The sequence below is a fragment of the Podarcis raffonei genome, chromosome 15 (genome assembly GCF_027172205.1).
Source record: "Podarcis raffonei isolate rPodRaf1 chromosome 15, rPodRaf1.pri, whole genome shotgun sequence".
NCBI lineage: Eukaryota > Metazoa > Chordata > Lepidosauria > Squamata > Lacertidae > Podarcis > Podarcis raffonei.
In genome coordinates, this window is record NC_070616.1 from 34,016,420 (window position 1) to 34,039,005 (window position 22,586).

At 44.5% G+C, this 22,586-nt stretch overlaps 1 protein-coding gene across 12 annotated transcripts in view; it reads left to right on the top strand.

The window, feature by feature from the left end:
• Positions 1-22,586, top strand: part of PKNOX2 (PBX/knotted 1 homeobox 2) — a 439,557-nt gene that overhangs the window by 344,456 nt on the left and 72,515 nt on the right. For all 12 annotated transcript variants that reach the window (XM_053367533.1, XM_053367525.1, XM_053367526.1 and 9 more), the window contains one exon: positions 15,789-15,977. In XM_053367533.1, coding sequence (XP_053223508.1) covers positions 15,789-15,977 — 189 coding nt within the window. The remainder of the gene's footprint in view (positions 1-15,788; positions 15,978-22,586) is intronic.

Consider the following 22,586-nt stretch of genomic DNA (forward strand, 5'->3'; position numbering starts at 1 on the left):
TTAATGCGCTAGATTAATGGGACAAAAAGGACTGACAAAATCCGGGACCAGGAGGAAGGGACGCTGGATGAAGATTGGATTGTTTTACTTTTTTTTCTTTTATCATTAGGACTGTTTTAAAATAATTGATGAATGTTAGAAAAATGTTGAAATGGAACTACTTGGTTCTAGTAAAAATGTTTAAAGAATTAGGTTAATGATATGGTTATGAGAAGTTGGTAAAAATAAGATTTAAGTTTTAAGTTTTAAGGTTTGCTATAAGACAAGATGAAAATAGATTAAGATAATGTAAGGACAATAATATTATGAACTATGGAAAGGATTTGCTGTGATAATTATTAACCAGGATACAAGAAAGGGGAGGAGGAGGAGGTCAAAGAAAGAAGGTAATAAAAGTTAAAAATTTGCGAATGATGGATGTATTTTTCTTTCTATTTTTCTGTTTTGTCTTTTTTCTTTTTTTCTTTTTTTATAATTTTAAATTTTTTAAAATAAATATTATTTAAAAAAAACAAAAGCATCAATTCTTCGGCGATCAGCCTTCTTTATGGTCCAGCTCTCACTTCCATACATCACTACTGGGAAAACCATAGCTTAAACTATACGGACCTTTGTTGGCAAGGTGATGTCTCTGCTTTTTAAGATGCTGTCTAGGTTTGTCATTGCTTTTCTCCCAAGAACCTGTACTTATTACAGGTGTTGTAATAATAATTAATGGCAAGAATCACCTAGCTTCAGCAAAATGGTATTTACAGCCACTGTCTTACATGCTAATAGTTCACGGTTTCAGAAAAACCTGGCTAGCAAAGCTAACGTTAACTGTCGGCCATCCTCTTAAGTTTCCATATTACAGCTTCATAATATCAAGGTCTGCTTGGTCAAACCCAGCGTCCCTCCACTCCACGGCAAATGTTTCATATCTTGGGTGATGTGGTTGGTGTGATATGAGGAATATTTAAAGGACACACAGACAATAATTTTGCATACACGGATCCCCATGTTAACGTCGGATTGTGTTGATAACGTGATGCCAGTTAAAATGTTATGGCTGAAAGGGGGCCACTAGGGGCACATCAGAAGATGGCTGACAATAACATCTCTCCAACCCACACGAGGTAATTTGGAGGCTGTGATGGGAGTAAATAGCCTCCCTACCCCCCCCCCCCCAGGATTATGGGGGGGACTGCCCTTGCCTGCTGTGCCCTATACCACCCCCGAATTTGTGGGGATGGGGGCACTAGGCACAATGCCCTCCTGTGGGATTTCGGCGCTCCTGGACACCGTCTCTGATCCGCATCGCTAGCTGCAAGAACTTTAAAAGAAACAATTTGGATGAAGCGAATGCACATATTTCAAGGAAGAAGGGGGAGTAAAGACTGCTAACAGAAGAGATCTCTGATAAAAGAAGAAGAATCGAAGGAGCAAGTATAAATCATGAGAAGATACGCCAAGACTCGGTATGGCAAAGGGACTGATGGGGGAGGGGGGGAAACCTTCCTTTCTTTCTTTTATGTGATTAAACAACCCCCCCCCCCACAAGTCAGAAATGTCGTTTTAAGGACTTAAGCTGTGGATTTAAGGCTGTGTGGAGATAAACTTTCAAACCAAAGCATGTTTTGAGAAGAGTGTGGAATGTATAAGGGCTTTGGAATGACGCAGTTAAAAGTGCCGTCGCCATATTGGGAAGTTCTGTCAGAGGACTTAAGTCTGGGAGGAGAAATAGAGAAATAGAGCTGTTTTTATATTGTGGGTGAAACTCCTCAGAGGGACTTAAGAATGACAGTTCTGTAATTAAAGATGGAGAAAGTGATGTTATCTATGAAGGCGATGATATATGGAAACCATCTCGATTTGAGGATTGGAAGAACAGAAAAATTCACACAGGATTATTATTGGTGTTTATCGGCTTAAGGAGACTATCAGAAGAGATCATAAAGAAAAAAGAGAAAATATATGAACAAGATGTGATGTGGAAACAGCAAGATAAGACTGGATAGAATTATGAACTTTGTTTGGACTGATTTGGACATTAACGCAGTAGCAAGAAGATGATCAGAATCCCCCTTCGGATCTTGAAATATGGGTCCCCTCAACAAAATTTAAAATTCGGCTTTGTAATTCGGAATTTATGTGATGTGATTTGATTTGATTGGCCGGTTAATAAAAATTATTTTTTTAAAAAATGTTATGGCTGAAAAATGTAAATAATGGTGTCTCTTTTGCATGATTATTGCCACCAGGGCAAGACTCTGGCATCTGGTTTTGTAAATGCAGTCCCACCTAATGCACGCATCTTGCTCAAGCTTCGTAGGTCTGCATCTGGTCAGTCCCTGGTTGGGAGGCTGCCTTGGAACGCTGTTCATGTTGCTTTGAGTTCATTGACAGAAGAAGGGAAATGTATGGGTGATAAATACCTTGAAAAGTGCCACCCAGAGCATAACGTGAGCAGATCCTGCTGACTCGGGCCATTGGCCCATCTAGTCCAGCATCCTGTTCTCACTGTGGCCAGCCAGACTCTCAGGGAAAGCCTGCAAGCAGGACCTGAGGACAAGCAAAACTCTGCCACCTGGAAACTGGCATTCAAAGGGATACATCGCATAGTAATGATGTTCCCTGCACATAGGTAATGGCTGCCTGATTTGCATAATTAGTGCATAGTTATCTCTCTTAGGTACTCTTTGCAAATCCATGCATTGTGATTGGCCAGCCCCATTATTACCCAAATAGAGCACGTAGCTTTGAATAGTTATACATTGTGAACGGCTCAGTAGCCGCGCTGCAAATATGCTGATAATTCCTTTAACTGGCTAGTATAATCCTGTCTTCCAGCCTTTCTGTCTCTTTAGGATCTGACAGCACATTTGCCGCCTCAGCTTCTAGGCCACCTTTAGGAGAAGAAACCCCCACAAAGAAATCTTAAGTGAACTTTAAATAGTAATAAATACCAAGAAGGAAATTTGCCAAAAAAAAAGAAGAAGGGGGAAAAGGCATTAACCTGCATAATATGACCAAGCACTTAATTCTTTATCATTTCCCCTCCCCCCCCCCAACTTTTCTCTGGGCAGTCTCTTCACTCTCTTCAGGATTTCTGTTAGGTTTCACATTACCTAGAGGGAGCTTAACTTTTGCCCTGTGCATTCTAGGCACAAGTCCATGCTTTCCTGGTCCATGTTCGAGAATGGCAGGGGAAGGCTGCTCTTTGCTGCTGAACTGGAGCAAACAGCAATTGGAGCAAATGGGTTTTCTGCGGATAGCTCTTTACTCTGATTCAGTGCTAAAGAGCAGACTTTTGCAGGGGAAGCGCCAAGGCAGGAAGAAAGGCTCTCAGGCATGGACCTTGGAAAGCCCGGACCTGTGCCAATAAATGCAAAGGTGAGTGTGGACGAGCCCAGAGTTGTGCGGATGAGCCGCAAGTTTTCACGCTCATGTCCACATTCAGAGCAGAGTGTCATAGCAATGAAAGTGGACACATAAGTGGACCCCTTACGGGGTCAGATCAAGATCCATCAAGCCAAGCATCTTGTTTTTCACAGCGGTAAACCAAATACTCCTAGGAAGATGGTGGTGGTGGTGATTTGCTGTTTACAACTAAGTCTCAAAGCAACTTACAAATACAAGGTGACTTACACAAGTATTTGAAAGACAAAAATGCCATAAAATTGACAAAACAGTAAAATGCAGACAAGCTAAAAGTATTTGCCCTTCCAGCATCAATGGCAAGGAAAACATTCTACTCCACCCCAGTAAAAGCTGAATGCCAGAACAGGCCATAAGTCATCCCATGTTAATATCCAAAAATCTGGCAGAACAGGAACATATTTGTCTGGTGCCTAAAAGTGGACATTGTTGGCACCAGGTGTGTTTTCTTATTTATTATTTTACATACCGCTTGATTGTAAAACAACAACGACAACAACCTCAACATGAAGAAAACTCTGAAATTATCTGTAAAAGGAGTCAAAAACAACTATTTAAAACATTCAGAAATAGTTGAGCCGAAAAGAGTACAGTGGTACCTCAGGTTAAGAACTTAATTCGTTCTGGAGGTCCGTTCTTAACCTGAAACTGTTCTTAACTTGAGGTACCACTTTAGCTAAAGGAGCTGCCGCGTCACTGCCGCACAATTTCTGTTCTCATCCTGAAGCAAAGTTCTATCCCAAGGTACTATTTCTGGGTTAGCGGCGTCTGTAACCTGAAGCGTCTATAACCTGAAGCGTCTGTAACCCAAAGTACCACTGTACAGTGAAGGCACATGCCTGCTGTCAACAGTCAAGGAGTTCCAAAGTATGGATGCTGCCACACTGAAAGATTGATTTCAGTGGAACAAGTATTATGTGGCAACTGTAAGTGGTGCCAGGTCAAAGCAGATGAGATAAGGGATGGGATAAGGCCATGTTGCAAGTAAACTGGTCCCAAGCTGTTAAGGGCTTCCTATAGTAGTGGTAAAAACCTTGAACTTGGCCTGGTAAGAAATCAGCAGGTCACTGAGCACAGGTGTTATTTGCTGATGGGGTCTCACTCCTGTCAGCAACTGTGCTGCAAGCGTTCTGCACTCAACGCAGCTTCTGGATTAAGCATAAGGGAAGCCCCACATAGAGCGCATTGTAGAGAGCCAATCTTGAAAGCAACCACAGCATGAGAGCATTCCACAATTTTGCAACTTCAACCCACGATGAGCAACTTTCAGTTGAAGGTACTTCGCCACCGGATCTCTTGTCTTCATATCCAAAGCACGTGATGAGCAGAAAGATATTGGCCCATCCTGCAAGCCAGCATTGTTTGAAAGAAGACCTACAATCCTTCGATCTGGGACAAGGGGGTGAGTAATATTCTTGTGCATTGAGAACATTTATCATTTTAAAGCAGCTGTGATTTTTTTTCATTCTCGGCTTTCTGTTTTTCATTTTGATGCATATGACAGTTTATTTATTTTGTTATTTTTTCCAGGCGACAGTGGTATGGAGGCTTCCTTCGGTGAAATTGACAGGAATGGGGCTTGGAGGAGACCACAATGGGTTAATCGCCTGGGTTTCTTTCTTCCTTTGTTTTGAGAGGTTGTCTGCAGAGTATAACCAGCTTGTTGCGACTGCCTCCTGCTATTTTTGCACAGATTATATTAAAGTTCACCGTTCTTATATCAGCATCCCGTGTCATTTATCCAAGGGATTCCGTGTCAAAGTGAAAGCTGTGCCAATGAATTCAGGAGCATTGCAAAGCGCTGCCGTCTTCCCACGAGGCTGGCTGGATCCATTCCTTGCCGTCACTTGAACTCGCTGCCATACATCTGTGGGACATAATTAAATGCAATAAATAGGAGAAAGCCCTTGGCACCAGCCTGCCAGGTTGCTGCTTGAACATTTCCATGCCTAGAAAACATGTCATCCCATCTTCTCGCACCCCCTGAAAGGCCCAGCCATTGCACCAGGGCATTCGAGATAAGACATAGGCACCAACCCTGGATTTCTTCGGCTTCAAAGCATTAGCAGTAGAGGAAATACACTTACTCCTTACTGAGCACCATTGATTCTGCAGAAGTAAACAGCCGTCCAGCCATCGCCACCAGTGTGCTAAGATATGGAGCAGCTTTGAGAGACAGAATGGTATTTTGCTTACAGCAAAACGATCCCCCAAAATGACAAATAGCTCAGTTGTTTTCATGTGTTTCCTGCTGCAATGGCATTCCCTGCGACTCGCACTGATGTGGCTAGAGCTTGTTCATAGGACGTTGCTTTCCACTGATACATTCACCCTGGGATTGTCTAAACATGGATGAGGAACCTGTGGCCCTTCAGGTGTTATTGGACTCCATCTCCCATCAGCCCCAGCTAGCTTGGCCAATGATCAGGATGAAGGGAGTTGTTGTCGAACTATTCTGACTGGCAGTGGTTCTTCAGGGCAGAGGTCTGTCCTATCACCAGCTTCCTAATCCTTTTAGCTGGAGATACCTGAGATAGAGATACCTGGGATCTTGAAATGAAACTTTATTTGTGTTAACCATTGGCCATAGCAATAAAAGGGCATTACAATGTACACAAAACATCAGGAGTGGCCGCCAGGACTACATAACACCGGTCCTGAGAGATCTGCATTGGCTCCCAGTACGTTTCTGAGCACAATTCAAAGTGTTGGCGCTGATCTTTAAAGCCCAAAACGGCCTCGGTCCCGTACAGTGGTACCTCGGGTTACATACGCTTCAGGTTACAGATGCTTCAGGTTACAGACTCCACTAACCCAGAAATAGTACCTCAGGTTAAGAACTTTGCTTCAGGATGAGAACAGAAATCGTGTTCCAGCGCAGTGGCAGCTGGAGGCCCCATTAGCTAAAGTGGTGCTTCAGGTTAAGAACAGACCTCCAGAATGAATTAAGTACTTAACCCCAGGTACCACTGTATAAGAAATGAGAGAAGCTGTCAAATACTGTTAAAAATCAATGTGAATATTCAGTGTGGTTGGTGTGTGTCTCTGGTCTTCAACCACAAATCAACAGGCATGCCACTGATAGCTGAGCTGGTAGAGCATGAGACTTGAAATATGGGGGGGGGGATAGACAGTGGCGTAGCGTGGGGGGTGCAGGGGGGGCCGGCCGCACCGGGCGCAACATCTGGGGGTTAGGGTTAGGGGGCGCAAATCCACAGGTTAGGGGGCGCAAATCCACGGGTTAGGGGGTGCAAATTACTTGCCTTGCCCCGGGTGCTGACAACCCACGCTACGCCACTGGGGATAGATTACCCTTGTGCTCCCTTCCAATTCTACAAGACTGATTCTACAACCCAAATGAAGCTCACAGATGACTGGTGGCCCTTGGACCACAATTTGGGAATCCCTGTTTTAGTGCATTTTAATTTTTTTTATTTTTAATTTAATGAATTCATACACCACCATATACCTGGGGGTCTCAGGGTGGTTCACAGAATAGAATCAAGATATAAAACCACAAAATGCATAATCAAAATAGAAACAACAATGCAATAGCCCCCCCCCAAAAAAACACACACACACACATTTTAAAAGGCATAGGATGTCAATCAAATCAACCAAAGGCCTGATTAAAAAGGAACATTTTTGCCTGGCACCTAAAGGTGTATAATGAAGGGGCCAGGTGAACTTTCCTGGGGAGAGCATTCCACAGATGGGGAGCCACTTCAGAGAAGGCCCCGTTCTCATGTTGCCACCCTCTCAAGTAGGAGGCACTACTATACACATATATATTTTTATTTTTATTTTTGCAGTTTCCCCATACATAGTAACTGCTGAATGCTAATTTCATTAATATGTGCACTTTTATGTACACACCCAAGTACAGGGTTTCCCAAACTTGGGTCTCCAGCTGTTTTTGGACTACAACTTCCATCATTCCTAGCTCCCAGGGATGATGGGAGTTGTAGTCCAAAAACAGCTGGAGACCCAAGTTTGGGAAACAGTGGACTAGTATTATGCATTTTTTTTACAAAATATTTTGTTGCATCAGAAAATCTGGTGAAGTGTGAATTTTGAAGGATAGCAGTATTTTTGGTTCACATGCTTTTTCAGGAAGTACAAATTATATAGGTTCATATTAAAATGCAAACTGAACCAAATCGCTCCATCCCTAACTATCAATGAATCCAGACACTACTGGGTTATGCAGACTCAGTATAAGATATTTTTATCATGATCATTCTCTCACACGTTCCTCTTATTGGCTCATTTTCCCGCTGGGTCGCAGTTTGGTGGGAATTCTGCAAGAAATGGCTCCATCTAAGACAGGCTGTAGCAAATGTGGTTTTTCCCCAAAGTTTGTTTGTTGTATCTACAAAATTTTAATGCTACTAATCCTATGTAAATTGTCCACCACTGCTGACGGCAAAGAGGAGATGAAAAGGCCAGCGACATTAAGCATCATTAGAATAAGAATCATGTATTCCTCACAGGCGAGATGCACATAATTAGAAATTAGAAAAAGGTCAGATCTTGCCATTATCAACTCAATCAGCTGCTGAGTGCCACACAGTCAATTAATTCAGCATCTGTATTTTTTACAACCCCGCGCACGTATTCCATCGGACTGTAACTCTTTATCCGGACAGATATACTGCTCAGCGAAGCAGGGACATAAAATGAGAGACCCCAAGCAAATGAGCTGAGATAATTGAGAGATTTATTTTACATACACACACATGTATATGTCAAGTCTTCGTGCCTTTGCCCTTGAATGCTGACTTTCAGGAAAGCAGATAGTTGGATGGACGCGCCGGGCTGACAGAGCATTCCTTGAGGACTTTTATTATTATCATTCGTTTATGTTACTTATTACATTTTTATCTTGCCCCTTCCTCCCAAGGAGCTCAGGGTGGCCTTTGTGGTTCCTCCAGCCTGCATTTCATTCTCACAACAAGCCTCTGAGGTAGGATAGGTTGAAGCAGGCTTCCTCAACCTTGACCCTCCAGATGTTTTGGCCTACAACTCCCATGATCCCTAGCTAGCAGGGCCAGTGGTCAGGGATGATGGGAATTGTAGTCTCAAAACATCTGGAGGGCCGAGGTTGAGGAAGCCTGGGTTGAAGGATAGTGATTGCCCCAAGTTTAAGCTAACATGGCTGATTTGAAACCAGCACTCATTCCAGTCCAGCACTCAATTTGCTCAATAAGTGTGTGTGTGTAATAGAATGTGTGAGACAACCTGTTTGCTCAGAAAAAGCTGTTGCTACTGCTTCTTCTCCACTCCTCTCAGGGCAAGATGGTCCTTCAGTTTCTTTCCTCCAACTTTATTGGTCAGACTATTTTCCCATGTAGTCATTAAAATTAAAATAATGCTTACCAAAAAATAATAAAAAATACCATACACAAATTTTATACAACTTGACGTTGCCTTTCTTTTCTTTTTTTGGTGATGCAAATCCTCTTTTACTTTCCTTTTCTGACAATGCATTAGTGTCAATCCTAAGTGGGAGGCAACGAATCAAATACACATTAGTTTGCCTCAACCTGTGAAATTTCATGGATTCTTAATAAGTGCATAGGGTGACCTTTGAAGCACATTTAAAGCACAAGCCACCGCCCCCAATAACCCCGGGAACTGTAGTTTATCCCTCACAGAGCTGCAATTACCAACACCCTTAACAAACTACAGTCCCAGTCTACGGTGTGAATAAGACCAAAGTGTGTATGTCAGGAGACAGACAGATAAAAATCCAAGGTTGCATTCAGCTAACCTCTACTCAGGATTTGTTGCTGTTTAGTCATTAGTCGTGTCTGACTCTTTGTGACCCCCTGGACCAGAGCACGCCAGACACTCCTGTCTTCCACTGCCTCCCGCAGTTTGGTCAAACTCATGCTGGTAGCTTCGAGAACACTGTCCACCCATCTCGTCCTCTGTTGTCCCCTTCTCCTTCTGCCCTCAATCTTTCCCAACATCAGGGTCTTTTCCAGGGAGTCTTCTCTTCTCATGAGGTGGCCAAAGTATTGGAGCCTCAGCTTCATGATCTGTCCTTCCAGTGAGCACTCAGGGCTGATTTCCTTCAGAATGGATGCGTTTGATCTTCTTGCAGTCCATGGGACTCTCAAGAGTCTCCTCCAGCACCATAATTCAAAAGCATCAATTCTTCGGCGATCAGCCTTCTTTATGGTCCAGCTCTCACTTCCATACATCACTACTGGGAAAACCATAGCTTTAACTATACGGACCTTTGTTGGCAAGGTGATGTCTCTGCTTTTTAAGATGCTGTCTAGGTTTGTCATTGCTTTTCTCCCAAGAAGCAGGTGTCTTTTAATTTCGTGGCTGCTGTCACCATCTGCAGTGATCATGGAGCCCAAGAAAGTAAAATCTCTCACTGCCTCCATTTCTTCCCCTTCTATTTGCCAGGAGGTGATGGGACCAGTCAGGGTAGACCCACTTAAAATTAGCCATGTCTATTAATTTCAGATGTGCGGGTCCTTTTGGACCCTGAAGAGGGCAGAATGGGGGCAGGGTGGGCTGTTACAGTACATGGCACCCTTATGCGCACTTTGCCAATTCCCATGGGGTCTGGGAGTGGAACCCCATGTGAAATGGTCATCGCCTGTCCTGGATTCCTGTGTGAATGTTCTGGGGTGCCCTGTGTTGCCGTGAGCTAGTGATTCTTGGATCTGGCTCCAGAGAGGGCCTGTAGTCAGTGGGGTTTTTTGAGGGGGGGGGTTGCCAGTACTGCATACCATTGCAGATTTTAATTTGTTCAGATTTTAATTTGTCTGAATTAATTTGACGATGTGTTTTAATTAATTGATGCCTGTTTTTATGTATACTGTGTTATTTATATGATGTTAGCTGCTCTGAGACCAGCTCTGGCCAGGGAGGGCGGGGTACAAAATAAAATGTATTATTACTATTATTAATAATTATTATTATTACGTGACCCCCAGAAAAAAGCCCTGCCCGTAGTCATCATTTCATGCTTTCTACCGAATCACGCATGTACACACATACAAATGAATCACACACATGCATGTGTGCGCACGAGCTCACATGCCCTCCCCATCCAAAATCCAAAATGGCAATCAATCATGGTTTCCATAGGAAAGGCCCAGTAAGCAGTAAGGGACCCCTGACCATTAGGTCCAGTCGCGGACGACTCTGGGGTTGCGGCACTCATCTCGCTTTATTGGCTGAGGGAGCCGGCATACAGCTTCCGGGTCATGTGGCCAGCATGACTTAAGCTGCTTCTGGCAAACCAGAGCAGCGCACGGAAATGCCGTTTACCTTCCCGCTGGAGCGGTACCTATTTATCTACTTGCACTTTGATGCGCTTTTGAACTGCTAGGTTGGCAGGAGCAGGGACCGAGCAACGGGAGCTCACCCCGTCGCGGGGATTCAAACTGCCGACCTTCTGATCGGCAAGTCCTAGACTCTGTGGTTTAACCCACAGTGCCACCCGTGTCCCTTTAGTACTGCTCCTACATCCTGCCAAAGGCATCCCAGTTCACCCCATCTGTGTTGCTTTGCTCCTTCCTGTCATCTGTAAAATATGAACAATGGCGTACAGGAGTCCTTCAGCAGTTCCCATTCAAAGGACAAGCCCCATCCAAGCTGCAGCTGCAATGGACTCCCAGGAGGTTTTTTGGGGGGGCTGTGTCATCACTTTAATCTCAAGAATTCTCTAGAGTAGAACAGGGAATGAGAGGAATTTGCCCCCTATCTGATCCTGGGTTGCTATGCTTCTGATTAACCTTTTTTCTTTCTGTGTTTGTCAATTCCCCCATACACACACACACACACACACACACATGCCCTTTTCTCCTGCCTCCCTTCTGTCTTTGTGATTCGATTTGGAAAGCCTTCAGTGTGCATTAGGAGAGAAAAGCACCTCCTTATCTTCAGGTCATCCTCGCTAGGCTCTCATCACTGCCCAGCGCTTCCGCTGCTTCTTTCCCTGAGGGCAGGCATCCGTTGGCAAAGAGCAAAAAGGGGGTGTCCCTGTTCGTGCTGGACTCCTTCCCTAATTGTACCATGGCAAGCTCCCTAGCAGACTAGAGGGCCATCCCAAGTTCATTTGCATAGTCATCTTACCCATGAGCAGCCTGTGACTAATAGTTTGTAAAGGTGGCCACTAAAATTAGCAAGTTGAAAAAGTGCTTTGAAATTTAAAGACTCTTTGTTACATAAAAAAGCAGATTTATTGCCCTGTGGTGAATAGCTGGGATTTTATATATTATTCAAGATTTTGAGCCGGGGCTGTAAAACGTACGGTCTCAGTTCCATGCATGGAATGTTTTATGTGTAAATTTTTTAACATTTATGGGGTATATTTTACTGAGGCCAAGGCTTTGCTCAAGGGAGAGCTTACAGGCATGTTTCCACTCTCCAGCCTTGTTAGGCAGAGTGGCCAGCTGAGAATTATCAGGGATGCTTTTGCAAAGAACACTTACAGCTGGGTCCCAAAAGCACTCCGGGAGCGAGATGCTGAGTTTTGCAAATGGAGCTTCTGGTGTTTTGGGCCTGCTTAGGCGACAGAAACATCCATTTTAAAACATGGATGCAATACCTGGTTCAGATCAATGGGAAACCATGGTTGCCTGCCACACAAGGGAGCCATGAAAGAGCATGCTCTCCGCTCCCCTTCCCTTCTCTTTCACACGCCAAACATCTTTGCTTCCAATTTTAAACTGGAATTTAAGTGCAATTCCCCCAACATGTCCAAACTCGAGAAAGGAAGCATGGTTTGTTAAAGCTATAGTTTAGGAGCCAGCTGGAGTCAGAAACCGTGGTTTGATTCTGGCTTGCTCTTACTGACTATTGTTTAAAGCAGGGATGACTGAACATGTAATCCTCCAGGAGGCTTTTGTGGTCCCCTGAGATTCTTCCAAAATTTATTTTAAAATTAGGAAATTATAAATCACTTCCAGTATTTGTTGCCCTTCAAATGCCCCCCTTTTCCATTTTGATCCAGCTAAGTTATAAAAAAAAATGTCCAGTGGCACCTTAAGGTAAAGGTAAAAGGACCCCTGACCATTAGGTCCAGTCGTGGCCGACTCTGGGGTTGCAGCGCTCATCTTGCTTTACTGGCCGAGGGAGCCAGCGTATAGCTTCCGGGTCATGTGGCCAGCATGACTAAGCCGCTTCTGGCGAACCAGAGCAGCGCACGGAAACACTGTTTACCTTCCCACCGGAGCAGTACCTATTTATCTACTTGCACTTTCATGTGCTTTCGAACTGCTAGGTGGGCAGGAGCAGGGACTGAGCAACGGGAGCTCACCCCATAATGGGGATTCGAACTGCCGACCTTCTGATCAGCAAGTCCTAGGCTCTGTGGTTTAACCCACAGTGCCACCCACGTCCCTCTGTGGCACCTTAGAGACCAACTAAGTTTGTTCTTGGTATAAGCTTTTGTGTGCATGCACACTTCTTCAGATACTGATTTTTTTAATATATTTTAATATATTTTGACTGCGTCAGACCAACATGGCTACCTACCTGCAGCTAAGTTATACTAGAGTAGACCGTTTGACATTAATGAACCTAAGTTAGCCATGTAGATTAATTTCAGTAGGTCTACTGACTAGAACTAGCATTGGATACAGTCTATAGCCTTTTCAGTGACTGCACCTATGTTTGCAATCTACTGCTGAGAATGGATCAGATTGCTCCTATGCGCATCTTGGCTGCGCTCTAAAGAGTGCCTTCAAGGAGTTGACTCAAACCAACCAAATTCAATCCTGAGTTTCATTGGAAGCAGCATCTGTATTCTCAGAGACTTTCCAACTGTAGATAGACAATAATGGTATGTTATTTTTATTTTTTCTTTATTGAGTTTATATACCGCCCTATACCCAGAAGTCTCAGGGTAGTTCACAGAACAAAATCAAAATATAAAACCACAAAATATATAATCAAAATAAAAACAACAACCCAATACCCCCCCAAAAAAACCACATTTTAAAAGGGCATAAGATGAATAGTATGAATAATATTCTTTGGTGGTTGTCTTGCAGCCATAGACCTCCTTCACCCTGGAGAGTTTCCAAACATTAGACAGCTTTTACAAGCACAGTTAGACAGGTTCCCTCATGGTACCTTTTAGTGGACTAGTATTTTATAAATGAGAGTGTGCACCTTTGCTTCAAACGCGTAATTGTGATTCGAGGACCCGTCCCCCGCTTGGTAATAATAAAGACACGTGGACACAGTATATTAGGTTAATGGGCTAGAAAAGGCCACAACTTTATTGATTACAGCATGTGAGAAGGTATTGGCTTAGGCATTGGACAAGAGCAAATTTGACTCCACCCACCCGGAGAGGGGTGAGTCTGACAAGGGGTTAACCACCAGTAGGGGGTGCCTGTTGATGCAAATACAGCTATAAGCTCTCCCCTGATGTCACCGGGGGTCGTGCCATGGCCCCCCGCCACATAGGGCATCGGACAGGATCCACGACCACCAGATTCCTTTAACGGAATACCCATAAGTGAAGGGGTAGGCGATGGCCACACCTTGCCCTTCCATACACCAACAACACATTCCAATGCCTAATCGCCAAATACCAAGAAAGTTGTGACCATTGCTACAAGGTAGGCGAAAAAAACCAAAAAGCCGGTGCCAATTTGCCAATTGGAAAAAACTCCTACCAGGCCCCCTGGGCAACCAGGGCGACCAACCATGGGTCCATAGCAAGGTCAAGCAAGAAGCTATGCACTAAAGGGAGTGGTGGGTGGGTGGCTCGCGAAAAACGGCAGCGCAATGACAGGGAGAGCTGGAGCGGCCGCATTTGAGCGGCTAGACCATGCCCCCGCAGTGTCTCCCGATTGGGTCCCAGCTGGGAGGCGTGGCGCGCCAGCGATGATGGCAGGGCAGGGGGCAGAACGCCCCCTGCATGACGCGGGTATCGGCTGCCGCTCACAACCCCTCCCCTCCGGAAGGAGGAGAGGCTTTCTAGCTTCTGAAGTTCACTGTCTTTCTAAGTCTGGCTGGGCTGCATTTCACCAAATCTAGAGTCACAAACATTAACTATCAGTGAGGAAGGGATATGCCAGAATTGTAAATCACTATGGAAACTAGAAACTTTCTGCATACCTTACAGCAGGTATGGATAACCTGTGGCCATTCAGATGTCGGGTTCCAACTCCCATCAGCCCTAGCCAGCATGACCAATGATCAAAGATTATGGGAGTTGGAATCTAAAGGCATCTGGGTGGCCACAGGTTTCCCCACTCCTGGTTCACTGATTTTATCATCATCATCATATAATAATAATATTTTTTAAAAAAATTATATCCCACCCAACTGGCTGGGTTGCCCCAGCCATTCTGGGCAGCTTCCAACACATATAAAAACATAATAAAACATCAAACATTAATAGTAGCAATCTGATTCAATACAAAAAAAAGCTCACAATATCTTTAAAAGAAACAACTTATAGCAAATAAAGCAACATTCAGCAATCCATTTAAAAATACAGTCATACCTTGGCTCCCAAACTCCTTGGGAGTCTAACATTCCGGCTCCCGAACGACCGAAAACCGGAAGTGAGTGTTCTGGTTTTCAAACTTTTTTTGAAAGCTGAACATCCAGCGTGGCTTCCCCTATTATTTCCGGCACACCTGCGCAATTGGGAACCAATTGGAAGCCGCGCCTTGGTTTTCAAACTTTTTGGAAGTCCAACGGACTTCAAGAACGGATTCCATTCGACTTCTAAGGTCCGTCTGTAACAGTAAACAGTAAAATGAAATATCAGCAAGCAATAATTAAACAGTTTACTACTATCAATTACAACAAAGAATTACTAAACAGTAAAAACAATGGCAAGTCACAATGCATAAAACACCACAAAACATAAAAAGCCAGGAAACACAACTTATAAAATCATTTTTAAATCCTTGTTAGTATATGTTTAGGTCACTAGTAGGGCTGCCACTGGGTTAAATAAACATTGGTAAATAACCAAGAGTTTTATTTAGTTCAATTTGCCTATGAAAAAAGATAGTTCTGAAGAAAATTATATACTTTGGTTTAAGATGATACACTGAGGTGCCTCAATAGGCCTCTTCATAAAAGATGCATTTTATCTTGCTCATGAGAGGGGGAACCTATTCTAAGATGGTCTTGTCTTTTGCAGTTTCTATCAGTACTTGTGTTGTAGAATAAATAAATTCCATTTGCTAGGCAATTAATCAGGCAGGAGGCTTGTTAATCCATAAGAATATTCCAACTGTTTGATGCACCCAATGAATGTATACATTTTGGCAACCCTGGTTGCTATGCTTATCTTTTGAATGTGATGGTGAATGCTTTCTATCGTTGGACTGACCCTCTGCTCTCTTCGGTTTCTTCTTCATCTCCAGATGGTGAAAGCCATTCAGGTCCTGAGAATTCACCTCCTGGAGCTGGAGAAAGTGAATGAATTGTGCAAGGACTTTTGTAATCGTTACATCACCTGCCTCAAAACTAAGATGCACAGCGACAACCTACTCAGGAATGACCTCGGGGGGCCTTACTCCCCAAACCAGTCCTCCATAAACCTACACACACAGGTAATAGTTGAAAAATGTTCAATGTGACGTGCCTCTTTAAAGAATTTCAGGGTTTCTTCAAGCTGTTTTGTATTTTCTACTGTAGAAAAGTTAGCATTTATTTCATTTTTTCTTTTCTTTTGTGGACTGGCAAAAGATCTTAGAGAAACGTGGTTATTTCCAGGCATCAGAGAAATGAAGCTATGGTATTTAAAACTCTGCACCAGGGTGGGCCAAATCCTGCTCTAAGAAAAACTGATTTATGCAACCTGTATAAATAGCATTCCATGGTCTGAGCAGTGTTATTGGGTAACTATGACTGAGGATTGATTCTGTTTCTGATAGTCAATGGAAGGGGCACTGAAGCACTTTCCCCTGATCACAGGAAATCCTATTGAGTCCCCAGCCTTATCCCCAGCTTCTGAGACTTCACCCAGCTGCCTTCCGGCAGAACTTCCCAAACCAAAGTTACTTTAAAAGAGAAGGAGAAAAGCAGAGAATCTCAGAATTAACTATAACTGAGATCAGCAGGTGTTAGATTAAGATCTGCTGGTAGAATGGATATTTCAGTAAAAGGACTGCAAAGTAGCTTCAGTTCTGGTGTCCCAAACAAATTCCTGGACTCAGAATTTTTGAATTCTAAGTGTATGGCTCTGTTTGGTGGGTTTGGGGGATTCTAGCAAAAAAAGGGGGGAGAATTAGAAACTACATTTGTCCACCTCTGCCCCATGGGGCTTGTGAACCCGGGATTTGGAATAGTAAATTGGAGGGGGCGATCTCTTACGATGTGACGTTTCAGGTTGTATTCAGCTTAGGTTCCACCGGCACACCAATTTTTCCATGTGCAATGGAATGTTCTTCCCCTATCCTCTCTCTGTGCATCCACTAAATATGTTCATGGGGTTCCACTAGTCCTCCAGAACAGATTTGGGGATAGCATGGGACATCCATGGAGGAGGGGGGGATTCCCTTGGACTAACGCTCACCCTTGAAAAAGATTAGTGCAATATGACCCTTCATTTCAGCACTGTCATGTTTCAGTACGATTTCTCATAGTGTCAACATTATATGACCCGTTCCCTATTCTGCTTTGGCTGCTGTGGTTCTTAGAAGGTTTGTCTGTGCATAGATAGCCCTGTTCGGAAGGAACGCTCGCTCACATGTTGAATTAACGTGCAATCAGAGAACAAAGCTTCACCACCAACATTATGCACACCAGGCAGATGTGTGCAGAGAGGAAGTCTGGGCACATACGGCGTTGGTGTATTTAGGCATTCACTTGAACATGTGAACACTCGAAGTTTGGGCAGAGGTAAGGGGCTGCACACAAGCCCTGGCCGCTACATCCTGGAGCAGGTTACACCTCCCCTCAATCTTAGGTTGAGCAGGAAACATCTGCAGGAAGCGTCTACCCATATTTGCTGAAATGCAAGCAATTCCATGGAAGGTTCTACCTGCGTTCAAGAGAACACAAGTTGGAAGCTCTCTTGCAGATCTATCTGTTAGGATATTTCCGTTCCACCTTAAAAGGGAGCAGGCTTTGTGAGTCACAGAGTCTGCGTATTTCCTGTTCACAGGATGTTTATGTTTTCAGTTGCTTTCGTCTTCTTGTTGCCTGAGCATACCGATGCAGGCGGTCATGTTTTTCTTTGTTCTGACCAACGCTGAATAAACTGTAAATATGCTCTCCTGCTGTGCATCTTTTGCTGTGTGAATTCTGCTGATAGAGTGTGCACCAGCCTAAGAATGTGGCAATCTATTTCTGAGGCTTCGTGTCGCTATTTGCTGATACTGCGTGTCTACGGGAGGTCGATGGGTCATCCGGCAGCCGGCTTGGGGGCTCAGATGGACTTTGACTCCCTGGCAGTATCCCAAGGGATGCATGCACAGGGATGTTGGGGAAAGTGTTTGTGTGTACACCCCTGCCATCCTGCCCACAGATACAGAGTGCCCACGTTCAGGAAAATGCACTGATGTCAGGGGGAGAAAGCTGATGTGCATGGGATTGAGGCTAAGTTAATCAACAGAGCCTGGCTCCTCACTCCTATGTTGTTTTGACATGTGAGCAGTGCTTTTTTTCTTTTAAAAAAAGATGTTTAGGGGTACTCTCATTTTCCTACCCATATTAAAACACTGCCCCTCAATGAGGCCAACCTTAGATTCACAAAATGTTTAGGGGTGTGCGTACCCCTGCGTACCCCCCCCCCCCAGAAAAAAGCACTGCATGTGAGCACTTCTAAACAGGACTTCCCTGTACTAGCTGTTGTTGCTGGCATCTGTCTCGAGAGGCAATGGAGTGCGCTTCTGAAGGTGAAGTCAAATCACCGCAGAATCACAGCGCCTGCTGGGGCTGCAGAGATTGGTCATTCATAACTGTTGCCTCCTGCAATTATTTTTATTTTTATTTTATTTTTTTGCTGCATTAGCAGCACCAAAGCGGCCTCTCTGGGGCACAAGCCTGGGCAGTGTCTCTGGAGGTCATGGGTTCCCCAGACGATAAGACCTTCCCCTCTTGGCCTTGCTGATGTGGTCCAAAGGAAAACAAAGCAATATGCTTGGCACCAGCTTGGCTGCAGGAGTTGCCAGAAGGAGGCGTACAAGACACCATCCAACAGTCTTAGGGACTCCAGTCTGGATTTGTGTAGGGTTTGCAAGGCAGCAGATACGTTTTTTTCCTAGGGGTTTACTCCCAAACTCTTTCTCGGGAATCGGTATAGCCTCAAGGCAGAGGAGGTTTAGAATCAGAGTTTCCTTCTCCTAAATAGGCTACCTTCCCAGGTTGACAAGCCCCATCTGCCCATAGCAATCTGTACAGCAGCACTTTTAGCAGAATTTTAGCCGAACATGGGAATCTAATTTAGGTCAGATTATACCTGAAGTCTTTCCCACCACCTGCTATCTGGTGCTTTCAAAGAACAACGACAGAAGATTGAACCCAGGGCCTTCTGCGACTGAAGCACTTGCTCTGATGGTCCCTCCACAAGTATTAGCTATAATCCTGATATTCTTGGTATCACCTGAATGTTCTCATTATGAAAGCTCAAACTCACCTCTCTGCTCCTGAGTACCGTTTACTCCGATGCTTTTATAAGTCTACCCATGAATGCTGCCTTATTTCTGACTTGCTTACAAGTATGGTTAATGAGGCATGTAATGTGGGAAACAGCCCTTTTTAATTCAAATCATCGCTCCCAGAAATGCACTAGCTTAATTTGAATGATCTGGTGGATATGCAGTTACCTGTCCTTGTATTCAGTCCTAAAGAGGAGCACTATCGAATGTCTATCATTATTTTTGCATTATAATTTTTGGGGCTCTTCCTTCTATACCAGGAGTAGTATTCCCTCCCTGCCCCACCCTCACCCCAGCAAGGAGAACTGCATTGCGTGGCGAGTTCCTGCCTCCCCCCTCGGAAATAAAGACACGAGACACAAGATTTTAGGTTAATGGGTCAAATTAGGCCACAACTTTATTGATTACAGGAATTGAGTGGTATTGGCTTAGGCATTGGTCCTAACTGCTAACTGGCTTCAGCCCGCTTGCTTGAAGACCGGCAAGGGTTAACCACCAGTAGGGGGAGTCCTGCTGATGCACATCAACTAGGAACTCCCCCCGGGGTCACCGCTCGGGGGCGTGCCGTAGGCCCACACCTCCATAGGCTTAGGACAAGGCCACACCCCCCGGAATCCTTTACCGGACTACCCTTCAACCTGGGGGGAGGTGATGGCCCTTCCTCCCCCCCCCGTTCATCTGCATGACAATCCCCCTACCAATGCCTAACCGCCAATGCCAAGGAAGTTGTGACGATTTGCTATGAGGTAGGACGCGGGTGGCGCTGTGGGTAAAAGCCTCAGCGCCTAGGGCTTGCCGATCGAAAGGTCGGCGGTTCGAATCCCCGCGGCGGGGTGCGCTCCCGTTGTTCAGTCCCAGCGCCTGCCAACCTAGCAGTTCGAAAGCACTCCCAGGTGCAAGTAGATAAATAGGGACCGCTTACTGGCGGGAAGGTAAACGGCGTTTCCGTGTGCTGCGCCTGGCTCTCCAGATGCAGCTTTGTCACTCTGGCCACGTGACCCGGAAGTGTCTCCGGACAGCGCTGGCCCCTGGCCTCTTAAGTGAGATGGGCGCACAACCCTAGAGTCTGTCAAGACTGGCCCGTACGGGCAGGGGTACCTTTACCTTTACCTTTAGGCGAAAACCAAAAGGCTGGAGCCAATTTGCCAATTGGGAAAATTCCTACCTGGTCCCTTGATGGCGACCAACCGAAGTCCATAGCAATGTCAAAGCCTAACCTAGAGGGTGGGTGGGTGGGTGGGAAAACCTGCTCGGCTGTAGCAGGAAAGAGGAGGGGTCCTCGGCCACGCCGGCCCTAAATAGGGCAGGCCACACACCCCAGGCCAGCCGATTGGCTGTCCGGGGAGATGACGTGGCCGAGGATTCCCCTAGTATAGCGGGGGCTGGCAGCGTGGGGAGGGGCGTGAAGCCCGCAACCTCACCTCCTCTCTAGCTCGGAAGTGGCTTTCTCTTGGGGTAATTTGTCATGAGCTACATGCCAGCAGTAGAGATTTTGAAGAACTGCCTTGCATTTCCATTGGACATGGGAGCTGAAATTGATACCATTTGCACATTTGTCTGAGGTCAAGAGGGCATATCACACAAGCAAATATTCACAGTGTTCTCTGTAGTTGGGTTATTATAGTCCTCAAAGACTACACATATAATTATTTTATTTTCTGCATTGTTTTTGACACTTCCCTTCCATTTACATTTATTGAAATCAATCACATTATTTATTATATTAGTTTGGTTATAGCGGATAGTGAGACAAATGACGTAGACTTTGACAGAAGCCAAACTGCAGCAGAACTGAAACAGTGCTGGTTGCAATGATCTCTGGATGATGTGTTGCCTCCTAACATGCCTAGCCAGCAGTAAGTAGAGCAATGGCGATTTGGGACAGTGTCCAAAGTGGCTGGGAGAATTTCTCTCTCTTTCTTTCTGCCAACTCCCCTCTCTTTCTCTTTCTGACACCCCCTTCCCTCTTTCCCCTTCCTCCGCACATAGCTGGGGAGGGAAACATTGCTATTACCAGAGGTCTGCAGAGTCTTTGAAATTAGCCTGAGGGTTGCATGCTCTAGGAATTTGGCCTCTCCCTTACTAGAAAATGTAAGGGGTGCTATTTATATGTGTCCAAATATATCAGCATAGGGACATGCACAATACAATTTGCAGTGACATCCGTTTGCAAATGTTGAGGGTGCAAAGACTATCACATTTGGTCAACAGGGTTTCCAGTGCAATTCTGTACATGTTTACCCAGTGGTAAGTCCTATTGTGTTTCATTGTGTTCCGAGGTAAATACACAGTTTTAATCTTAGGCTTGTGTTTCTTTGAACAGCAACGCCTTCTGCTGCACATAAAGCCACACTCAAATGCCCTTTGCATAGGCTTTGGTGCGTCTTTGCAAAATCCTACTGTATATGCTCACCTTTAAAAAGTGTCTTATGTTTTGTTTTGGGTTTTTTAAGGCATGTACATAGGGGTGGGGGAGAAATTACATTATTTCCATAAAAATTCAGAAACAATATGTGAACCAGAATGCAGCCATCCTTCAAAATTCACACCTCTGAATTTTGCAGTGCAGTTCTCCAGCCAAGCAATGTGTACAAAATGCATTTACTTGGATAATGTGTGCATTGCATGTGTTATTAAAATTAACATAAAATGCAATATGCTAGGAGAAAATAGTTTGCAAACTGTGGATATAGGATGAAAATTCATACAAAAATAAGGTTATTAGGAGAAATTTGCACTAAAATGCTGGCAGATTTTCACGAGGATATATATATATATATATATATATATATATATATATATACACACACACACATACATATACATATATATATATATATATACACACACAGTGGTACGTTGGGTTACATACGCTTCAGTTTACAGACTCCACTAACCCAGAAATAGTGCTTCAGGTTAAGAACTTTGCTACAGGATGAGAACAGAAATTGTGCTCCGGTTGTGCGGCAGCAGCAGGAGGCCCCATTAGCTAAAGTGGTGCTTCAGGTTAAGAACAGTTTCAGGTTAAGAACAGACCTCCAGAACGAATTAAGTTCTTAACCAGAGGTACCACTATATATATATATATATATATCTCAGTGTGTAGAAATGTGAACATCTAAGATTGGTAAGATGAGAAACTGAGAGACCCAAAATTGACAGGTTCATGCATCCCTATGTGCGAGTACCTTTGCACACTCATCAGCCCAGTTGATTTGGATCACAGCCTATAAACACAGTTCTCTGCCGTGAAATTCCATAGGTTCTAACGAGATCCAGTCTCCAGCTTTGGCCAGTCATGGAGAGCAATCACTGGAAGGGTGCTGAGCTTGCTGCAATGTGGTATTGCTGCTTGTATAAGAATCATAGAATTGTAGGCCAACTCCCTGCAATGCAGGAATCACCGACGGGTCCTTCTCTGAAAGATGCACTAAACAGCAACATTGCATTTATATCCTCCTGAAAGAGGCCAGGGCAGTTGGAATAGGAAGAGCAAGAGGAGTAGTAAGGTCAAAGCTTTGGGAAAGCTATTCCTCCCCCGGTTGCAGCAAAAGCAGA